The sequence below is a fragment of the Cercospora beticola genome, chromosome 3 (assembly GCF_033473495.1).
Source record: "Cercospora beticola chromosome 3, complete sequence".
NCBI classification, from domain to species: Eukaryota; Fungi; Ascomycota; class Dothideomycetes; order Mycosphaerellales; family Mycosphaerellaceae; genus Cercospora; species Cercospora beticola.
In genome coordinates this window covers 3,370,070-3,390,560 of record NC_088937.1, presented here as the reverse complement: position 1 = coordinate 3,390,560, position 20,491 = coordinate 3,370,070, and the positions used below count along the sequence as shown (strand labels likewise).

General features: G+C 52.8%; 8 protein-coding genes across 8 annotated transcripts; 4 read left to right on the top strand and 4 right to left on the bottom strand.

The window, feature by feature from the left end:
• Positions 1 to 303: 303 nt before the first annotated feature.
• Positions 304 to 1,953, top strand: RHO25_005315 (uncharacterized protein; the record flags this gene model as incomplete). The annotated part of the gene is made up of 2 exons (XM_023596223.2): positions 304 to 394; positions 452 to 1,953. The coding sequence occupies 2 exons, from the start codon at positions 304 to 306 to the stop codon at positions 1,951 to 1,953; spliced, it is 1,593 nt and encodes a 530-aa protein (XP_023457971.1).
• A 3,114-nt stretch (positions 1,954 to 5,067) lies between these two features.
• RHO25_005314 (uncharacterized protein) lies at positions 5,068 to 6,117 on the top strand (the record flags this gene model as incomplete). Its single annotated transcript, XM_023596222.2, has 1 exon — positions 5,068 to 6,117. One exon carries the CDS (start codon positions 5,068 to 5,070, stop codon positions 6,115 to 6,117), a length of 1,050 nt encoding a protein of 349 aa, XP_023457972.1.
• Positions 6,118 to 6,694: 577 nt separating this feature from the next.
• RHO25_005313 (uncharacterized protein) lies at positions 6,695 to 9,427 on the bottom strand (the record flags this gene model as incomplete). Its single annotated transcript, XM_023596221.2, has 1 exon — positions 6,695 to 9,427. One exon carries the CDS (start codon positions 9,425 to 9,427, stop codon positions 6,695 to 6,697), a length of 2,733 nt encoding a protein of 910 aa, XP_023457231.1.
• A 203-nt stretch (positions 9,428 to 9,630) lies between these two features.
• On the bottom strand, positions 9,631 to 11,760 carry RHO25_005312 (uncharacterized protein; the record flags this gene model as incomplete). Its single annotated transcript, XM_023596220.2, has 1 exon — positions 9,631 to 11,760. One exon carries the CDS (start codon positions 11,758 to 11,760, stop codon positions 9,631 to 9,633), a length of 2,130 nt encoding a protein of 709 aa, XP_023457230.1.
• Positions 11,761 to 12,526: 766 nt separating this feature from the next.
• Positions 12,527 to 13,711, bottom strand: RHO25_005311 (uncharacterized protein; the record flags this gene model as incomplete). The annotated part of the gene is made up of 4 exons (XM_023596219.2): positions 12,527 to 13,155; positions 13,203 to 13,437; positions 13,493 to 13,651; positions 13,703 to 13,711. The coding sequence occupies 4 exons, from the start codon at positions 13,709 to 13,711 to the stop codon at positions 12,527 to 12,529; spliced, it is 1,032 nt and encodes a 343-aa protein (XP_023456518.2).
• Positions 13,712 to 14,188: 477 nt separating this feature from the next.
• On the top strand, positions 14,189 to 16,099 carry RHO25_005310 (uncharacterized protein; the record flags this gene model as incomplete). The annotated part of the gene is made up of 4 exons (XM_023596218.1): positions 14,189 to 14,446; positions 14,570 to 14,645; positions 14,698 to 15,461; positions 15,512 to 16,099. 4 exons carry the CDS (start codon positions 14,189 to 14,191, stop codon positions 16,097 to 16,099), a joined length of 1,686 nt encoding a protein of 561 aa, XP_023456515.1.
• A 1,158-nt stretch (positions 16,100 to 17,257) lies between these two features.
• RHO25_005309 (uncharacterized protein) lies at positions 17,258 to 19,099 on the top strand (the record flags this gene model as incomplete). Its single annotated transcript, XM_023596217.1, has 1 exon — positions 17,258 to 19,099. One exon carries the CDS (start codon positions 17,258 to 17,260, stop codon positions 19,097 to 19,099), a length of 1,842 nt encoding a protein of 613 aa, XP_023456522.1.
• Positions 19,100 to 19,212: 113 nt separating this feature from the next.
• On the bottom strand, positions 19,213 to 20,184 carry RHO25_005308 (uncharacterized protein; the record flags this gene model as incomplete). Its single annotated transcript, XM_023596216.2, has 3 exons — positions 19,213 to 19,235; positions 19,293 to 19,794; positions 19,870 to 20,184. The coding sequence occupies 3 exons, from the start codon at positions 20,182 to 20,184 to the stop codon at positions 19,213 to 19,215; spliced, it is 840 nt and encodes a 279-aa protein (XP_023456519.2).
• Between the last annotated feature and the right edge of the window lie 307 nt (positions 20,185 to 20,491).

The window sequence follows — 20,491 nt, the reverse complement described above, 5'->3', positions numbered from 1 at the left end:
TTGCCTGCTTGCTGGCTTGCCCGACGCTTCTCCTCCTCGCCGGTATGCTGCGCGGGCGTGTGCATTCATCGCGATGACGACCACCTGGAGACCCGCCGTTCCTGATATCCACTGACCTTCGTCCCTCCTTCCTCTCGGCTTCCCACCTTCATTACTCTTCGCGTGGCGCGTCCTTTGTGACTCGCGTCACCCTATCACTCAGGAGGACCACACGATTGCGATACCACCTGATACGAAACCTTTCCTTCCACCAGATCGGCCTCACGGAGCCAGCAGGACGACCAAGCGATCACACAATCTAAAATGTCAAGGCCGAAGCAGGGCGCCGAGTCCGCGCATCGGACTGCCCGTATCCTTTCCTCAATCGCTGCGACTACCATTGCCCTCAGCTGCGGTACGTAGAAATCCACATTTCCCCAGCATACTACGATAGGCCGCTGATGCACTTCAGGAACGAATTACGGCTTCTCAGCATGGGCACCACAATTTGCGACCCGCCTACAACTCACAGCGACTCAAACGAACCTCATAGGGAATGCAGGAAACATTGGGATGTACGCAATGGGAATTCCGGGCGGAATATTGATCGATTCAAGAGGGCCTAGATGGGGAGTGGCTCTGGGCTGCGTCTGCCTCGCCATAGGATATTTCGGGCTCAAGAGCGCATATGACAATGGACCGGGCAGCACAGGCGTGCCATTGCTGTGCCTGTTCGCCTTATTCAGTGGCTCAGGCAGCTGTACAGCCTTCTCGGCGGCCATCAAGGCATCGGCGAGCAATTGGCCCTCACATCGAGGCACAGCGACAGCCTTTCCGTTGAGTGCTTTTGGACTTAGCGCTTTCTTCTACACTACATTGGCGACTTTTCTGTTCCCGGGAGATACTAGTGGATATCTCAAACTCCTGGCCTATGGCACCACTGCTATGACCTTTATTGGAATGCTGTTTTTGCGCATAGTCGATGTGACAAAAGACCGGGATCATGTTGCAGCCTACGGAGTGGTTCCTGTGGAAGACCCAGAGCCTACCAAACGCCGCGACAGCAATCGTATGCACCGCACGAGCTCTAAGAGTGTTCGTAGTGGCAAGCATCACCGAGTGACGAGCATGGTCAGCAATGAGGATGAGACCGAGTCTCTCGTGACGTCGTCGAATTCGAGCGAGCCTGGCGACATTCACGACGATATACTGGCAAGCAAAAATGCGCACCATCACGACACAACAGAGCTGACCGGCTGGGCGCTGGTCTATGAACCAAAGTTCTGGCAGCTGTTCATTTTGCTCGCGCTTCTTTGTGGTGTGGGTCTCATGACGATCAACAACATTGGAAACGACGCGCGAAGCTTGTGGAAGCACTACGACGATTCCGCCAGCAAAGAGTTTATTTCCAAGAGGCAGCTCATGCATGTTTCCATCCTCTCGGTCTGCTCCTTTCTCGGACGTCTGGCTTCCGGCATTGGATCCGACTGGCTTGTACACCACCACAGCTCACGCTTCTGGACACTAGTAGCCAGCGCTTCAATTTTCGTTGGTGCACAATGCATAGCCCTCACATTGGAAGATCCGAACCATCTATTCTGGCTTTCGGGTTGCACAGGTCTTGCATACGGGACTTTGTTCGGTGTGTATCCAGCGCTCGTAGCAGATGCCTTTGGCGCGAGCGGCCTGGGTCTCAACTGGGGCTACATGACTTGGGCGCCTGTGGTGAGTGGCAACACTTTCAACCTGATCTATGGAAGTACCCTTGACAGCCATTCCGTGTTCGAAGTTGGTCCAGATGGGGCCAATGGCGAGATGATTTGTCGAGACGGGAAAGAGTGCTACGCCACAGCATATTGGATCACACTCGTTAGCTCGGCTGTCGGCGTGGTATGGTGCTTATGGTGCATTCGACAGGAGAAGTTGACTATGCTCAGAGAGACCAAGGAGAGAGACCGTGCTCACCAACCTTGATGCTGTTGCGATTGGCATACCGTATTTTAGCGTGGCGTTGGGATATAGAGAGGTGCCAGTATTGTGGATGATAGATATTCACGGCTCAAAGCCCAGTCCAAACTGAAGATGTTGCTTCGCGATTTATTCCAGCGTGCTCGCAGAAAGACCTGCGCACCAGCATTCGCACTCCGCGCCCCACAGCACGCAGCACGATGCAATGTCTGGATGCTATGAATCAAAAGGATCAGGAACCGCTGTCAACCAAACGAACTAGACACCAACTACTGCATACAACCATTAGCTCGACAAACAAGGCTACGAATCAACCATCTCGTGCAAGTGACACAACAGCACGTTCTTCGCGTGGAGACCACACATTCCGTATATAGAAAATGGACCAAACGACCCGCTGTGCCGCAAATCCGCGTGTGCACCAGTTCCCGACACCTTGGTCACGAATCTATAGCTAACAACACCGTCTACTTTTGACGAGACACCGCTTCACTGGCTAAAACCGACCTAAGGCGGACTTCCAGTAGTGCGACGAAGAAACTTGCCAATCGTTTGCGTGAAGGATGCCGCAGGCTGCTAGCGCTCTTGCGATTCATCAATTTCTACGGCCCTGTTTCGTGTGCCATGCTTGTCAGAGGCACAGTCACCAAGCCGCTGCAAGCGCGTCGCGAGTATTTTTCTAGGTTAGGTTGAGGAGAAGGTTCGGAGCCGAGAATCTGCTGCACGACATTGCTGGCATTCTCCACAGGACTGCTCGATGGGGTTTAGCGTGGAAGCTTGTGAAGAAGCAAGTTGGGGGTTGCGACGTCAGTTGTACGTTGAGCTCCATCACCGCTCATTCAAGTTCTTTACTCATGGAAGCATGTATTGTCTACTGTTGCAGTATGTGCAAGACGGATCTATTCATGAGGAAGTCTGCATCAGCTTGGCTTTCAGACGAGAAGGCGCCAAAAATTATACCAAGTATCGCCCTCGGATCAGCGCGGGACCTGGAGAGGGACCAAAATACTCGCTAGCCGCAAGCTGAACCCAAGGCCCTGATGTGTCATCGTGTACTTGTGGTGCGGGTGCGGTACAACGTGGCGTCCGATCGTTGTACCTGCATCCTTCCCAGTGACGAGCAGATCGAGCGGCGCGTAGCAGAGCTCGCCGGGCTGAATGCCAGCGCCTCTGCTAAACTCTGTCTTTCCCCTCTGTGAAATTTGGAATTCTAGTGGCCGCCAACGCGGGCTGACATTCGAGAGACAAGTCTTTGTACGCAGCCTCTCCAGCCGAGAAGTGGCAAGACGCACAACTTATCTAGTGTCGTGAGCATACCTCCTAGAGCGATCGAGAATATTAGAGCGAGGGTGGACTGAAGCGTTCTTTCCAAGAATTCCGAGCGTCTCGATTTCGTTCTTCGGAAAAATCGAGGGCATTGAAGCAAAACGTGGAGTTAGAGGCATGGGGACTCAACTGGGACTCTCTGGAAGTTCGCACAGTCAGGCTCGTTGTGAGAAAAGACAGGGAAAGAACAAGACACAAAGACAGGCAAATTAGAGGGGTAAAGTTTGTTAATTCAGTTTCTATGTACATCTCAAAACAGTCAAACCAAGGTGCTGCCAGGGTTTTGTCGCACCTTGGCAGGTGCAGCCATGCTAGGGAAGAACCTTCTCAAGTACCACCCCGGCTCTCTTTGTGTATCCGGAGCTGAGGTGGCAGAAGGCTATCATGGGGAAAGGGAATACCGGAGCCCAGGTTGAAGCTCTCTGGAAACTCGCGCAGTCAGGCTCGTTGTGTTTCTGGAGCTGTATTGGCAGAACGGAATCATGGCCAAAGGAGACAAAAGCCCAAGTCGCAGCTCTCGGTGTTTCAATACTCTTCAGGTCGGTCCTCGTCTTGAGTTCTAGTAGCATACAAGAAGTACGCCAAGTGGAGAAATCGGTGACACGGACTGTAGAGCGCGTTGTCCGAACGGGAGCCAATGAGGTCTTCTCACAAATTGTGTTCGCACGTGGCATATTAGGCGTCCATATGCCAATTGGATCAGAAGACTCCCGCGGACATGCTAATGGATTTAGATGGCAAAGACAGCCCAAATGTTATTCCTCTGCTGTTAGGAAACATGCGAGATCTGAGAGGGAGCCGGATCATATGGTCGATGAAGTTGAGAGGACGCTTGCGAGGACGCGGTTCTCAAGTGTCTCGGATTAGAGGTCGAAATGCCCTTGCTAGCAGTCTTTGATCGCGGTAGCTTTGAGTAAGTTGTGTGCACAGAGTCAAGGGGCGGGACTGATGTCTTTTCTCGAGAATCCGAATATGCCCTGCCTCATCTGTTTCTAGCCGAAACAGCTTCGAGGTCAGCAAGAAAGCAGAGATACTGAGTCTTTCGCACATACTCTTCCGAACGAACAGAAAGTCCTTCTGCCGTTACTTCCACAGCAGGTGGATCTTATACGCCGCGAATCGCGGAGTTAGTGCAGGCATATGCGGGCGATGAAAGTATACTGCTACCGTAATATATCGCGATTCGATTCTACGCTCAGGCGACTGACTCCAGGATTTGAATGCTTGTAACCGCACTGGATGCAACAGCATCTGGAGCTACAATAGCCTCTTCCCCACCTGCAGCCTCGTGTGAGAATGTACAATTATTAATTCGTACTTAGATGGGGCGAACGAGAATTTCTGTATGCCGCTCAAGATCGAAGCCCGCCATGCACGACATGGTTGGAAGAAAGCGGGCGTCGTGTCTTTTTGAAAATGTTTCTGCGTATTCTGCCCACTCAGAGCTGTCGCGACGCGAGATTGCGGGAGGTGGTTCGTGAAGCCTGCTATTCGAACCAAGTCAGTAATGCTTGGATTCTCTGGCTATCCGATGCGCCCGAGGCCATCGCGCGAATAGATCGGCGGACTTCCTGGACACATATCTTAAGAGGAGACTCTCGCTCGCGAATGTGAGTCTGTAAGCAAAAGGCAACTGGAGTGAAGTGCAGCGGACCTGTCCAGCAGCGGAGTTCGGGCCGTTCGTGCCGATTTTGCTGACCTCGCAGACCCTTGCACTGCCAAAATTTCGAAGACCTCCAGAACATCCGCCAGCCGACCACTTTTCGCCAATCTACATTGTCTGACAACTCGACAATGGCTTCCGACGAACTCGTCTGGTCCATCATCGGACACGACTTTTGCTCAAAACGTCTCGTCCTGCCTGGCAACACGGGCAAGAACCAAAAATCCACCAAATCGACCTTCTGCCGCGACGAACACAATGTTACTGGCCTCTGCAATCGCCAGTCATGTCCTCTCGCGAACTCCCGCTATGCCACAATACGCGCCGATCCATCGAATGGGAGATTGTATCTTTACATGAAGACTGTCGAGCGTGCACATCTACCGTCGAAATGGTGGGAAAAGATTCGATTGAGCGGCAACTACACGAAAGCTCTGCAACAAGTTGACGAGCGATTGATCTATTGGCCGAAGTTCTTGGTGCACAAGTGTAAGCAGCGTCTGACGAGACTTACACAAGTTCGTGTACGAGCGCAGCGATTGGCGAAGGAGGAAGAGAGGTTGGGTGAGACGACTGTTGCAAAGCTTGCGCCGAAGGTGCGCAGGAGGGAAGAGACACGAGAGAGGAAAGCAGAGGCAGCTGCGAAGATTGAAAGAGCGATTGAGCGAGAGCTGGTAGAGAGACTGCGAAGTGGAGCATACGGGGACCGACCACTGAATGTGGAAGAGTCGGTGTGGCGGAAGGTCATGCGTGGACTTGAACGAACACAGGAAGGCGTTGTCGATGAGGATCTTGACGAAGGTATCGAAGAGGAGGACGAGGAAGAACTGGAGTACGAGCGCGAAGGCGAAGATCGCGATGTCGAATTCGTGAGCGACCTCGAAGAGTCCGACGATGAAGACGACATGGAAGATTTCACCGACTGGCTAGGCGGTCAGAGTGGAGACGAGGAAGCTGGAGCTAGTGAGGACGAGGACGAGTCAGCAGACAGTGATGCGGATGAGGAAGACGAAGACGAAGACACTGCAGCGCTCAAGAAGAAACTCGAATCGCTCAAACGGAAACGACCTTCGGCGCCCCCGTCGAAACCAGAGAAGCGCAAGAAGGGTTCGAAGGGGCCGAAACAGAACATCGAGTACGAATATGTGCCTGCGCCGCAGCAGATGGAACTTGCGAAGTGAATGTAAAATGGCACGAACGCATTGCGGTAAAAGAAGATATGGATCAGCTGTACGAGTCTACGTCGTGCACAGCCGAGCAGATGATATGGAAGCCGTATCCAGTGCGCGTGAATACGCGGACCAATGAGAATGAGTCTCTCTGGAACATTCGACTTCAGGCTGCATGGCGACGAGACGGAGGCCACATAATACTAGCGACCATGTCTTGTGTACATCAGTGGGCATAAAGACAGTGGCTTGGGCAGAGACATTGGGAACAGATATACGTCGGGTGGGGAGAATGTGGAATGGCTCGGAACGGTATAGAGGCTCACACCGCCGGTAGAGGCAGAGTAGGAACGGGTCAACACCTGTAATACTGTGTTCTCTAACCGATCGTCTCCGATTCTTCGCACTCGTATCTCTGCCTTGTGCAGCGTGTCAAAGGCAATCTGTCTGTAGAAGCTAGGCAGATCTCCATACTGCTGTCGGCAACAAGTCACTGTGAAAATCATCATTGCGCGCCACAGCGCAGGTTTAGGATGGTAGAGACAGGCCGTACAAGAATGTCATAATGTCATCAAACCAAGTTATCCAACTACAAATCCTTCATAAACTCCGCCAGCGTAATCGGCTTCCTCACCGCATTCGAATATCCATCCTGAAACTTAATAAAAGCCCCCAAATGCTTCCTCGTCTTCCCTTCCCTCTTATTCTTCTGCGCTTCAGATTCGCCAACAGGCACCAAGACCGGTCTACCAAAAAAGTCTCGCACGACTTTCTTTCCTTCGGCATCGAGATCTTCCACGGTCTTCTTCTTCACTTGGCCGGTCGTCTGATCAACGTAGGAAGCGTTTGTTAGACCAAAGCGTGCCAATCGGTTTTCTTCGTTGATACGAGCTTCCTCTTTCTTCCATTCTTGCTCGATGACTTGGCGTACAGCGTATCTTGTCTTCGCGCCTGCATCGCCGAAGCCTCGGCCGCCTGTTTCGAAGGTGCAGAGAGTGTCGAGGGGTGGCTCCATGCGGTAGATCCATTGTGTGTTGCCGAAAGTTGCACCGTCGTCTAATCGCACACGATCGAACCGAACTCCTGAGGCGCCCATGGCGTTTACAGCTCTGCGGACCAGCGTTTGTTCTGATGCCTTGCGGACGGAAGCAGTGCTCTTGTCCTTCCCGCTGCCCCCGACAACAATTGGGTTGACATTTGGCGTGAGCATACGAAGAAGGTATGGCTGGAGGTCTGTTGCAATATCTGCTGGACTGCTGAACAGCCGCTTCAAAGGTGGAGCGAGCGAAGATTGTAGGGCATCGAGATGGGCTTCGTTCTGCTTCGTGGCTTCGTGAGCAGCCCACGAGGCTTGCGGCCCCGAGAAGGCGTGCATCGGCTCAGCATCAGGATCGTCGCCATCTTTCTTGGCATCTTTCTCGAAATATTGTCGTGTGGTGGCAGAGGCGAACAGATGGTGGAAGCCAAGAATGGGAGTGCTGAGGTACGGTGCAAGTTCCCATTCGTTGCTGCTGAAGACCGCACCGCTCAAGCGGTCGTGGAAATGTAGCCATTCGTACGCAGCGTCGGGTTTCGAAAGGTAGGTGTCGTCCTGAAAAGGGTGTTCGGGATAGGTCGAGAAACAGTCAGTCATAATCCGGTCACTGTCGCCATGGGTATCGATCAATTCGCGAAGTCGTTCGGTCGCTGTTCTCCGTAGTCCCTCAGCCACTCCTTTGACACCATCACTGCCGGCGTGATTGACTGGAGTAGCCAAAGCAGCCTGTCGGGGGAAGCCCGCGCCTTCTTTGAAGACACGGTCGACAATGTCTTTTGGGCCGCCTCTTCCCATTCCACGAGCACCGCCGCCACCGTGCGTCAGATCTTGAAGGACGTTTTCTTCAACCCATCTCCGCGTTAGACGTGCATTGCAGTCTCCACTAGCACGCAGCTTGCCTGCGACCCATTCGCCCACCACCATGATACCTCGCATATCACCTTCTCCAGCACCATTCCCATTCTTGTCTTCTTTCCGGTTGCTCACGCCCCAAGCTGCTTCGCAAAGTCTTCGCACACCGTCACTGTCACAGGGTACCCCTTCTTTGTCAAAGACTGTTTGTAGTCGTGTTGCAACGCTCTGTACTGGCGCTTTCCGCACATGGATTATTTCCGCCAGATTGCTTTGTCGTAATGGTCGCAGGGAGGGATGGTAGACGTCGTTGCACACCAGTATCAATGGCCTCAGTAAGCGGAACCGATCGCCTTTCCTCTTCTTCTTCACAGGAGCTTGCGACATTGTCCCCAATGCGCTTGAGTTCTTCTGGTCCAGCATGATCAGATCAATCAGAGCCTTGACAAATCCACCTTCGCCACCACTTCCACTGCCTCCCACCACTCCGTCTACCTCATCCACAATCACGCAAACGGGCTTCGCAGCTTTTCTCGCCATTCCATCTGCAGTCTTCTTGTCCTCCACATTTTTGACATTTTCGGTGCCCACCATATCTCTGATGCGTCCTTTCACAACGTTGCTGCTTCTCTCGTCACTGGCATTGATCTCCTGCACCTCATAGCCTGCCTGCTTCGCACATACATGTGCCATGGTCGTCTTTCCTAAGCCCGGTGGCCCAGTCAGCAGCAGGACCTTGCGGTGGGGACGCTCCACGAAGTCATTCTCATCGCCAAACTTCTTCTTCGGCTTCGGTCGAGCAGAGCCAGGAAAGACGATTTGATCCCATCGTTTGAGCCAATGCATGACATTGCGATGCGTCCTCTCGTCACCGATGAGATCCGCATACTTCTTTGCCCGATACTTTTCAGTCCACAGCAGAGATCCTTTCTTGCCCTTCGGTGCTGCTTGTTCTGCTGGAGGCGTTGGGAGCGCTGTTGCCGGCGCAGGCTTCGGTAGGCTGTCCTCAGCTTCTGCATCTGCTAGGAGGCGGTGTATATCGATGCCGTAGTAGTACTTTTGCGCTTTGACGGGACGCGACGTCCCCAAGCTGCTTTTGCCAAAGTCAAGCTGATCGAGCTTGCGCTTCCTCTTTTGCGGAGAGGGCGAGAGCGGCGGCGAAGAGGTCATATTCGCTATCTGGATTGGACTCGATGTGTGTGGTTCTTTCGGTTCGCTGTGGAAGACCTCGTTTGTTTTCCAGGTGCGGTGGTGGATCACTTCGCGGTTCGCGACTTTGACGCGTTTGGCTGACGCTTCGATTTGCTGCAGTGCTTCGAGATCGTCGTCAAATTCGGTCGGTGCTGTCTCAGAACTATGCAAGTTCGTAGACGAGGCGTATATCTCGGCGAGCTCATCCGAAGTTGGCTCTCTGTTGGGACTGGACGAGTCCATGGTTGTTCAGATGCAGCCGAAGAGTTCGGTTCGGTCGGAAGACGCGTCTCGCCTCGCCTCGCGTGAAGCGCGATCGAGATGGGCTTGGCGCGACAAGGCTCTCATCACATCGAATACACCGTAACAGCGAACAACTATGAATCACGTTGGAAATATATTTGGCTGGATTACATGCAAAGATGCGAGTTCAATGATGGACATTGCTACGTGGTGCGCTCAAATTCTCTCGCGATGTCAAATATCCGCCCATCCTTGCCCGAAGCCCCCAACAAAGTCACACCAAAAGGCAGCGTGAGTCCACTCTGGTCCTGATACGTTCCAGCGGGTACGGCAATGCCACACAGGTCAAGTACATTGGCGAGGTGTGTGAAGTAGCCCAGCTTTGCGTTGAGTCCAATAGGATCTTCCTCCATTTCAGCAATTGTTGGGTGGCAGGGAGTTGTGGGTACGAGCAGGACATCAATTTCTTGGAATATCTTCGCAGCGTCCCGAGTGTACAGAGCTTGAAGGTGCTGGTCTCTGAAGACTTCCCATGGCTTGATTGTACTGTTTGTCGTTGCTGAGAGCAGTTCTCTTGTGGTCGGGTGCAATGTCTCAATATTCTCTTCAATGAACTCTGGGCCGATGCATGCTATTCGCTCTTGGACCAGCGACGCCTCGTACAAGATATTGCTCCCACCTTCGAATGATTTCCATTCCACCTCTCGTGACGTTCCACCTGCTCGTTCCAGTCTCGCGACAGATTTGGCGAACAGCTTTTGAGAGGACTCGTCACATTGTTGGAGTGCGGTAGACGGAGGCACGCCAAAGGTGAAACCACCAGTCTTGACGCCACGGAAATCTGCATGCCACAAAGCGAGTGACTGCTGCGACTTGGCATAAGGATCAGCCTCGTCCGGGCCTTGATCTGCTACCAGCCAGATTCTGCGTGCTTCTTCGACTGAAGTAGCGAAGACCGTCACGGTGTCGAGGCTCTTACAAGCAGGCACTACACCACGGGCACTCAGTGTCCCTTTTGTGGGCTTGTGCCCAACGATACCATTGTAAGCGGCAGGCACTCGCCCTGAGCCAGCTGTGTCTGTTCCAAGGGCGAACGACACAAGCCCAGCACCAACGGCAATGGCAGACCCTGATGAGGAGCCACCTGAGATATGCTGGCTGCTGAAGACGCTATGCGGCGTTCCATATGGCGACCGACAGCCAGAGAGGCCAGTAGCCAGTTGATCGAGATTGCTCTTGCCAACGAAGATTGCTCCTGCATCGATCATGGCCTTCACCACTTCAGCATTTTCCTTTGGAACGTAAGCGTAGGCTTCGCAGCCGGCTGTTGTTGTGATGTTCGCAACATCGATATTATCCTTCACTGCAAAAAATGTGCCGTAGAGCTCAGGAAGGGGTCTACCGGCGAACCGATCCTCGACAGCCTGTGCAGCCTTGAGAAGCTCAGCCGGGTCCTGCACCTGTATCCACACAGCTGAGTCCTTGTCTTTGTAACTAAGAAGTCGAGCACTTATTTCCTTGGCCACGTCTGGAGGTCTGAGTTGGCCGCTAGTATATTGCTTGCGAAGTCCAGCAATCGAGACATCGCCTGAGAAACCCGGAGGCGTGGTTGGAGGGGTTTGTGTCAGCGCAGGAGCGTATTTCAGCAGCTCAGTGGAACTGCCAACAAAGCCGAAGAGTCCATCGTAGCTGCACAACATATCCAGTGTGCTGGTGTAGAAACCTTCGTCGAAGCCATCTGTACAGTCGGATAAGATGCACGTCTCGAAGCCACGATCGGCGCACTCCCGCGCCGTTGTATTTACGCAACACTCGGTCGTGACGCCAGCGAACAGTAAATGCGTAATGCCACGAGCCAGGAGAGTGCGGTGCAGATTTGTATCCCACATGGAGCCTTTACCAGGCTTGTCGATGACAGGTTCGCCAGGAATTGGTCTGAGTTCGTCTATAATATCGTGGCCGTACTCACCACGCACGAGAAGTCTTCCCATTGGGCCTTGATCGCCTATTCCCATGGTATGATGGCCGGAGGGTGCAGATACCTGGCGCAATTTCTTCGATGGTGGAAGATCAGAAAGATCAGGTGTATGCCCTTCTCGAGTGTGCACCACATACAATCCCAGGCTTCGTGCTGCTTCTAATGCTTTTTGCGTCCTGGGTACAATGTTCCTGACTTTCTTGAAAATATCATCGTTGCCACATTGGATCTGTCCGAAGCCGTTGAAGTCGACAAAGTCTCGTTGCATATCAATAATGACCAGTGCTGTCGACTCCGCCCGGAACTTGTACGGGTATGGACGCGCTGAGCGCAATTCCATGACACCGTCCGCCATGCTGCTGCTTGTTAGACACTGCGACACAGTAGGAAGCGGTAGAGACAGGATGTGCTTGAGCTATAAGAGCTGGACAGCGCACGCGCGCCGCCGGCCGCTTTGGACGGGCGTGCCACGATACTTCTAGACCTCGTGGCTGCCATGCAGACTGCCAGCAAAAGACCGTGGGGTCCCGATTCAGCAGCGTTCTTTTGCCGTAGTCGTTGGACGCGGCGTGCAACACGTTGGCCGAAACTTGCGGTCGCATCGCTCTTCACGCCGCGTCGCGCAGCATAGATAAGGATGCCGACGGCCTGGTCCTTGTCAAACATCATGAAGGAGGGCTTCAAGCTCAAGAAACGAGAGTTTGGCCGGCCGGTGGGCCGCAGGGCAAGAACGGCCGCCAGCCAAGACACGACGAAGTTGCAGCTTCTCGATTGCGGATCTCGCTTCCTGCAACTGAACACCACCAACCGATGCAGCGAAAATTGGACCACTTCGAAGAAGTCGCACGGGCAAGGCCCTCCTTATCAATGCCCGAACCTCATTGCCTTATGCCTGCCGTTCGAATCACTCGCACGACCTACGTCACTCTTGATCGCCGCAGTGAAGAAGCTACCACTTGAGCTAGAACTATTGGCCCCGATCCCGGACCTCGAGCGTCGATGTCCAGAGTGTCTACAGAGGACGAAGGAAGAGGTTGAGGGCTGGAAGCCGATGAATGAGGAAGGTACAATGAGCACTGGAGCTACGGAACCTACAGCACACCGTATGCAGCCTCGCGAAACTAAGCGAAGGTTTGCTGCTCAGCTTCGGTCAGTCTGCTCTGCGCCAACCTCTTCCAAACATAGTCTCCTGCGAGGATGGGCTGATATCCTGCTGTCTCGCCCTCTGGCACACAGGTGGGCAACGTGCGGAGCATGGTGTTATAGCTTGGGCCGAAGAAGAATGGCACAGAGTATCGCTCCTGACCTGTGCAATTGTGCACCCGATGCACTGTCGAGATGAAGACGTCGTTGCTCCACCTTGCCAACATATCGCCGATATTCACAACAAATGTGCCTGGGATAGGCGGCGCCTCTATCCACTGCCCATGCACATTCAGTATCTGCAATGCGGGTTGACTTCCCTGGCACAGGATTGTGAAAGCCTCGATGTCTGTGTGCGCGCCAATGCCCAGAGCGTCGGGGTCTTTTGGGTCTTGTGCCGGATACTTCAAGAGTCGCAGCATAGCGCCAGGTCGAATCACGGCAGAGTCGAAATAAGTTTCGGGCAGGCCGAGCACTTTGGCGAACAACCGGACAAGGCGTCTCGCCAACATAAGCACCTGAGCATAATACGCGGTCACTTTCTGCTTGAAGCCAGGCATTCGCGGCCAGGCATTTGGCCCGTCCATCGCACTCTCCTCGTGCATAGCTAAGCTTCTGTTAGCTGAGCGCTACTTCGGACACAGCTGCACTCACCAGCTTCTGCATCGTGAGGGACAGGATCTAGGTCTGGCTCGTATCCACAGTTGAATGCTTCGTTCAAATCTGCGCGCTTGGCTTCATCTGTGCGGACTTCACTGATGGGCTCATATCCGTGCAACACTTTCGACAACTTGTAATGAATCTCGCTCTTCGTCTCCAGCGGCTGGTCGAAGAATCGCTTCGCTGTCTCAAAGATGCCATCTACTGCTTCTTGCGACACATCGTGGTCCTCGACACCATCAACTCATGCATGCAGTAGCGTCAAGGATGATGAACAGACATACCTTGATGTAGAAAAAGCCCACTCGAGTGCAAGCATCGCGAAGCTGTTCGATGATGTCTTGTTCGGGTTGCGCCAGAGAAATCGTCGGGATCTCGTCAAACTCTGCCTTGCGAACTCCATTGCCAGCGAGTTGTCGCTTTCGACCAGAGAATGACGTGAACTATCAACAGATTCATTCAGAGCGAGTCAATTTTCAGAACTTGCGACTCACTTCTGCCATCGAGAGACCAGCTTGATCGCTCCTTCCCCGCGCCTTCTCTTGGATCCTGCGACGACCAAGGACGAAACTTTGCCAGCTCAACGCCACGCGTGTGCTCGCAGGAAAGACTTCACTATAGAACACAAAGTCAACCAAACACTACTGTATAGTTCGCCGTAGTGCTGCAGCTTTCCGCCTATCTGGTCGTTCCCACACTAGTTTTAAGGTGATAGCCGGCGGCGGCGCCGCGCCCAGACCCAGCAACCCCAACTTCCATGGACAAACTTTGATAAGCTCTGACCCGTTGCAAATGACTGGGGCCATCGTGGGGCTGATGGCAAGCTCGTGGCTTCCACATGTTCAATGCTGATAGCAAGCACGATAACGTTGGCAGGTACGCTTACAATGTCGCAATGACCATAAGTATGTCGACAGACGGCGCCTGTCTGTGCGGTTGACCTCCGCGTTTACTTCAGCAGCAACACCAAGTGTGCCGCCATGTCTTCTGGCTTTAGTGCACGAATACACTCGGCGTCCGCCAATCTCAAGGCGAAGAGAAGGGTCTCTGGATGGGTTCTACCAAAGCAAGAGTCGTCGTTCGCGGACAAAGATAGCTGGTCGAATATTGATCAAGATGTTACGCCTGTGGAGCGGCGGACATGGACCTCACTTACCATCTTTGGGTTTTGGATGAGCGATGCCATGAATGCTCAAGGATGGATGTCACCCGCTGCCATCATTGCTCTGGGACTGACTGTAAGTGCCACCGCTACAGTGCGATTTTTCCTCCATGTCCATCTTTGGGCTCGAAGACACATGGTCATCATTTTGAGCACAGAATTCTGTGATGGATGCTTACCTTCTATCAACGACTTCTAGTGGAGAGAGGCCGTGTACTGCATCATTCTTGGTCTCTCCATCACGGCCATTCCTCTGGTGATGAACGGTGCCATAGGTACATTGTGCACAACCATACGGGTGACGCATGTAGACTGACCACTGTGTAGGAGCTCATTTGCACGTCCCGTTCCCCATCGCAGCACGTTCAAGTTTCGGCATCATGTTCGCCAGATTCGCAGTCGTCACTCGTATGATCACTGCCCTTTTCTGGCATGCCATCCAGACATATACAGGTTCGACAGCGATCACGCAATGCATTCGAGCCATCTGGCCTTCGTATCTCGACATTCCGAATCACCTTCCAGAATCTGCCGGCATCACGACACAGCAGCTTCTAAGCCACTTCCTTTTCTGGTCAATACAATTCCCGTTCCTACTGATCCCGCCGCACAAGCTCAAGTGGTTTTTTGTCTTCAAGGTCGTGGTCACTGTCACGGTCAGCGTGGCAGTCGTAATCGCCATGACCCAAATGGCTGGCGGTACAGGCGACATCTGGAACCAGGAGTACAGAGTCTCGGGATCTGAGCGTCGCTGGATGATAATGGCGAGCATGATGTCGCAGTCCTCAGGCTGGGCTACCATGGCGACGAATGTTCCTGATTTCACCAGGTACCTCAAGTCTTCGCGTGGTGTATATTGGCAAGGTTTCTTTCTTCCCATGATCAGTCTGATGCTTGGACTGTTTGGCATCATCAGCTGCTCTGCTTCGAAGGTGTTGTACGATGAGTACATTTGGGATCCCCTCGTTCTTGCTTCGAAGTGGGAGGGGCCATCTGGTCGGTGTGGAGCTTTCTTTGTCGGCTTCTGCTGGATGGTGGCTCAGATTGGTACTAATTTGTCTGCGAACGTAATCTCGTTTGCCAATGATATGGTAAGCATTCACTCTGTGTAATTTGTGCAACGCTGCTGACTGGCCTTCAGGTCAGCCTATTCCCAAAGTACATCTCGATTAGGCGAGGTGCGATATTCGCAACAGTCACCGCAGGCTGGATCATGGTCCCCTGGAAAATCGTCCATTCTGCTCAGTCACTTCTCACTTTCATGGCTGGCCTGGCCATCTTCCTTGCACCAATAGCAGCGATTACTGCTGCCGACTACTGGTTCGTTAAGAAGCGGCACGTCGATGTTCCGAGCTTGTATCGGAAACATGCTCGCTACTGGTACTGGAAGGGCATCAACTGGAGAGCTGCTGCAGCCTTCCTGATCTCTCTGGTACCCAACGTCCCTGGCCTCGCCCACGCAGTCAATCCAAGTGTGCAAATTGGTCCCGGCATCCAGCATCTGTACGATGTGAATTACATATGGGGTCTCTTCTCTGCGGCTTTCGTATACTGGTCGCTGTCATATTTCTTCCCTGCCCGGGAGACGTTGCTGGAAGAGTCGATTCACGATGATCGTGTGCTGAACGGCGTCGAGTACAAGGCGGATGGCTCCGGGTCGTTTGAGTCCGGGAAAAACGATGTCGCGATCTCTGTCAGATCACAGAAAGGAGATTCTGAGGTCGTGTAGAGAGGATATGCCATAATGACGATGTATGACTGATGACAAGCGCGTGCGTCCCAGGACATTTTGGTGTCCGACCATGCCAATGCTCACCTCACCTTCAATTTCCCTTTCACATGCTCTTTTCTTGTCAGCGCAATACATTTCTCATCGAGGCCTCGACTGTCGTATTCCGTCAGTGGACTAGCGCCGTCGTCTTATGGCGTCCCGCCTCGGCGCGGAGGATTTCTGAGGGCGAGCTGACTGTGCTCAGCCTCGTGGGGTGGAGCCAGCTGCACTCGCCGCCGCAACAACGCGCTGAGGCCGCCAGCACCTTTTGCCTGTGATGGACAATATGCCCATACCATTCTGCAGGCAAGACAGGGAAGGTCGCCGACTGTCATGGTGCTCGCCGTGGTTGCCGACAGGAACATGACGACTCGCGGAAGATGATTGGACGAGGGCGACCGCACTCGTCACGAAATCAACACGGAGCTGACGTCTCCCTCCATGAATACCTTCGCTTCTGCTGCCTACGCCGCCCTCCTGCATAGAGGGTATCTTGCTCAAGTGGGTGCGGCCGTTGCAAAGGCAGAAGTCCAGCGACATCAAGAAGCCTGAGCAGCGGTTCGCATGAGATTTGTGCTTGGCGAAGGATGCATCTCAAATGCATTTCGTATTGCGCCACCCACAATCTGCGAACGGGTCGTTGGTGTTGGTGGGCTTCAGCCCTATGCACCCACGCGAAGGAATCCCTCCGCTAATGTCATGGAGATGGCCGACCCTCATTCGCACACCACTGACACTCCGCTAACTATAGCAGCTCCTGCAGATTGCTCAGAGCCCGTCATCTCACTGCGCTACGCTCGTAGTTCACCGGTCTCGATATGCCCAGATGCCAACCATATCTGCCCTCGAACATGATTCGCCCTCCCGCCTAAGCTAGCTTGAGTCTTGATAGAGGGCGGCCGCCGTCGCCGAGCCTCGTGGGCATCCTTCAACACGTTCGCAGGCAAGGCATCGACTACGCAAAGCTGGCTGTGTAGACGAACATGCCGTCACTGCCGGATCGCTCTGTCATCCTCAGGCGCAGCGGTCCGGATCAAATGCTCGTATGAAGTATAAGATGCTAGGCCCCGGTTGGTCTAGGTTTCACTTTACACAACATTCATTGGCTTGATCACAATGTACAAAATCTCATTTGGCCAAATATTCATTGCCACCTCTTTGGCTGGCATATCATATGTCGTTCACTTAGAAAGCCGCCAGAGCGTGGCTTCGCCTCTGTATCGACTGCAACCAGACCAAAGCGTTGCGAAATTATCTTTGTCATACAGCTTACCGGATCCTGCGCACCATGCTTGGGAGGTACGATTATCTGGCGTGTCGGACAAGAGATCTACGTTCACATATGGTCCTGGCGTTGGTGGTGGCCCTTTTTCCCCTTCCGGTACCTTGGGAGATGCAATGGTCAAGAGGGATGCCGCAATTTACCATCAGGAAGGAGCTGATCAGCTCAAAATCACTACTGCCGACAATGTGTCTGCTGTGACAGACACAAGCCGATACAATGACTTGAAGACTTTGGACGACTATGTGAGCTTGTATGACGATGAATGGGTCGAGAGTACAGCTCCTACTGGTATCCTTCCTGGGCTGCTTACAAACTACACACAAGACCTGCTGTTCTCCATGGAGCGGCTGTCGTTCCAGCCTTTTGCTGTTCGCCGACTTGAGCCTCAAGAATCGCTCCCCTTCAACCTGGAGGACGAAATATCACGCGCGATCTCTGGCCAATCTCTCACACAGCTACACGAGTCTGCCCGGCTCTTCTACGTAGACCATCGCGCACAGGCAGATCTGTCACCTATCGATGGGAGATACTCAGCTCCATGCGACGCCTACTTCTACATTTCGGAAGCCTCTGGGGACTTTTTGCCCCTAGCGATACGCACAAATACGGAACACAGTCTGATCTACACACGGGAAGACTCGTCAGAAGACTGGCTGCTCGCGAAAATGATGTTCAACACTGCCGACTTCTTCATGTCACAGTTCCATCATCTCGCGAACACACACTATGTGACTGAAATTGCATACCAGGCAGCGATCAGAACCTTGAGTGAAAATCATCCAGTCATGGCCCTCTTGTCTCGACTTATGTATGGAACTCTTGGTATTCGCGGTTCTGCGGCACTAACATTGTTTGCGCCGGGAGCTGCAGTTGACCAATTCTTTGCCTACACGGGTGCTTCGGCCGGCCAGTACTCAAACGAATTCTACAGCAATGGATACGCAGGAGCTTTTCAGTCAAACTATTTCACCAAGAATCTTCAAAAGAGAGGTCTCCTTGACAGCGACGGACCTGCGTTGAAGCACTTTCCATTCTACGAAGATGCTTTGCCTATCTACAATGCCACTCGGACCTTCATGGCAGCTTTTGTGGACTCATACTATGCAGATTCTGCCGCGATTGCCGAAGACAACGAGCTTCAAGCATGGCTTGCGGAAGCTTCAGGTCCAGCTCAGGCAATCGACTTCCCTACCAGAGAGACTCTCAGGACGCCATCTGACCTTGCTGACGTCCTGACACACATGGCTCATCTGTCGACATCAGCGCACCATTCCGTCAACCTAAATTCGCTCATCACCACGGCCGGAACCTTGCCTTTCCACCCCACTGCTTTTTACAAGCCAATTCCCGCCGCGAAGGGCGTGACTGATGTGGCTTCATACCTTCCACCACTTGAAAAGTGCCTTGGTCTCATCGCCGTGGAAGCGAATTTTGCTCGACCACTGCTTGTTGGCACGGACAGAACATTGGTGCACATGTTCAATGACGAATCGATGCTGTCGCGAATGAATAAGGCTACAAGAGACGCAAACTCCGAATTTATGAAGACAATGAGGGCACGCAGTGAGGTGGTCAGAAGCAGGGCATTTGATGAAGAAGGTTACAGCCAAGGTATGCCATTCTTATGGAAAGCTTTGGATCCGGAAACGATTCCTTGGAGTCTGTCGATCTAAGGATCTGCACTCGCCAGCTTCACGTGTACAGTTAGATATCAGCAAGGATAGATCAACATATTCATCTCCCAGAGCGATCGCCCAACGTCCAAGGTCGCATTGCTCAATCGTCCTTACTCATCCACATCCGTACTCTCTGCACAAACTAATTAGCTTCACTTTCTGCCAAGCATCGCGGCAACAAGAAACTTACTGCTCAACTTCTCATACTTCGGATAAAGCTCCCCATACTCCTTAATCTTCTGATTAACCTTCTCATAAGCATCCGACCCCAACACAACCCTCAACGGCGGGCTTTCCATCTTCGCAACCTCCCACATCGCCCTCGCCCCCTTCACAGGATCCCCTCCCTGACTTCCATTAACCTTCCCCATCTGTTTCTCCGCATCAATATGATCATACGCCGCTTCCTTTTGCTCTGCAAAAACCATACTCCTTCCAGCCCAATCTGTTCGGAATCCACCAGGTTCGATGCATGTGAGTTGGATATTCCATTCGGGTTTTAGTTCTTTGGAAACTGTTTCGGTGAAACCTTCGACGGCCCATTTGGATGCACAGTAGATGCTGAAAGTTGGAACTCCGATTTGGCCGCCGATGGAGGTGATTTGTTGGATTTTGCCGCCGGGAGGGGAGTTGGTTTCGCGCATTATTTTGAGGGCGCGGCGGGTTACGTGGAGGAGGCCGAAGAAGTTGACCTGTATAGTAGAGATTGAAAGTGGTTAGTGGAGTTCCTCTTTACAAGCGACTCAAAAGAGGAAGCTCTTTCTTACCTCCATCTGAGTTCTAGCCTGCTCATCAGAAACAGACTCAAATTCTCCAGACAATCCGTAGCCAGCATTGTTGACGACTACATCGATGCGTCCGAATTGCTTTAATGCAGCGTCAAAAGCCTTGTCCACGGAGCTCTTATCGGTGACATCGAGGTCGACAGCCAAGTAATTATCCTTCGTTGTGCCATCAAAGCTGAGCTTGGAACTGTTTCTCGCTGTTGCAACGACCTTGTCGCCTTCTTGTAAGGCCTTCTTAACGAGCTCTTGGCCGAAGCCCGTGCTGGTTCCAGTGATGAAGAAAACGTGTGGTGCCATGGTTGTAGGAATTTTTGTTGGAGAGTGCGGAATTGCGCTCGTTGAGAGCTATTGCTATATTTTATGTTGTGGTTGTGGCCATATATCGTCATTGAGAAAGCAACTGGAGTTAACGGAATTTAGGTGTGCTTGACGTCAAGTAGTTCATTCGTCCCTTATTTTCCTAAAAGTCAATTGTAGAATTGCTGAACGGCATTCGAAAGGTTGCACGGCATGCAGCCTGTCGTAATTCGGAGCCGCGTCCTCTTTTTCAAATCATTGTGCACTAGCTTCGAGGGCTTCAGGTTTGCAGAACTACGAGCGTGAA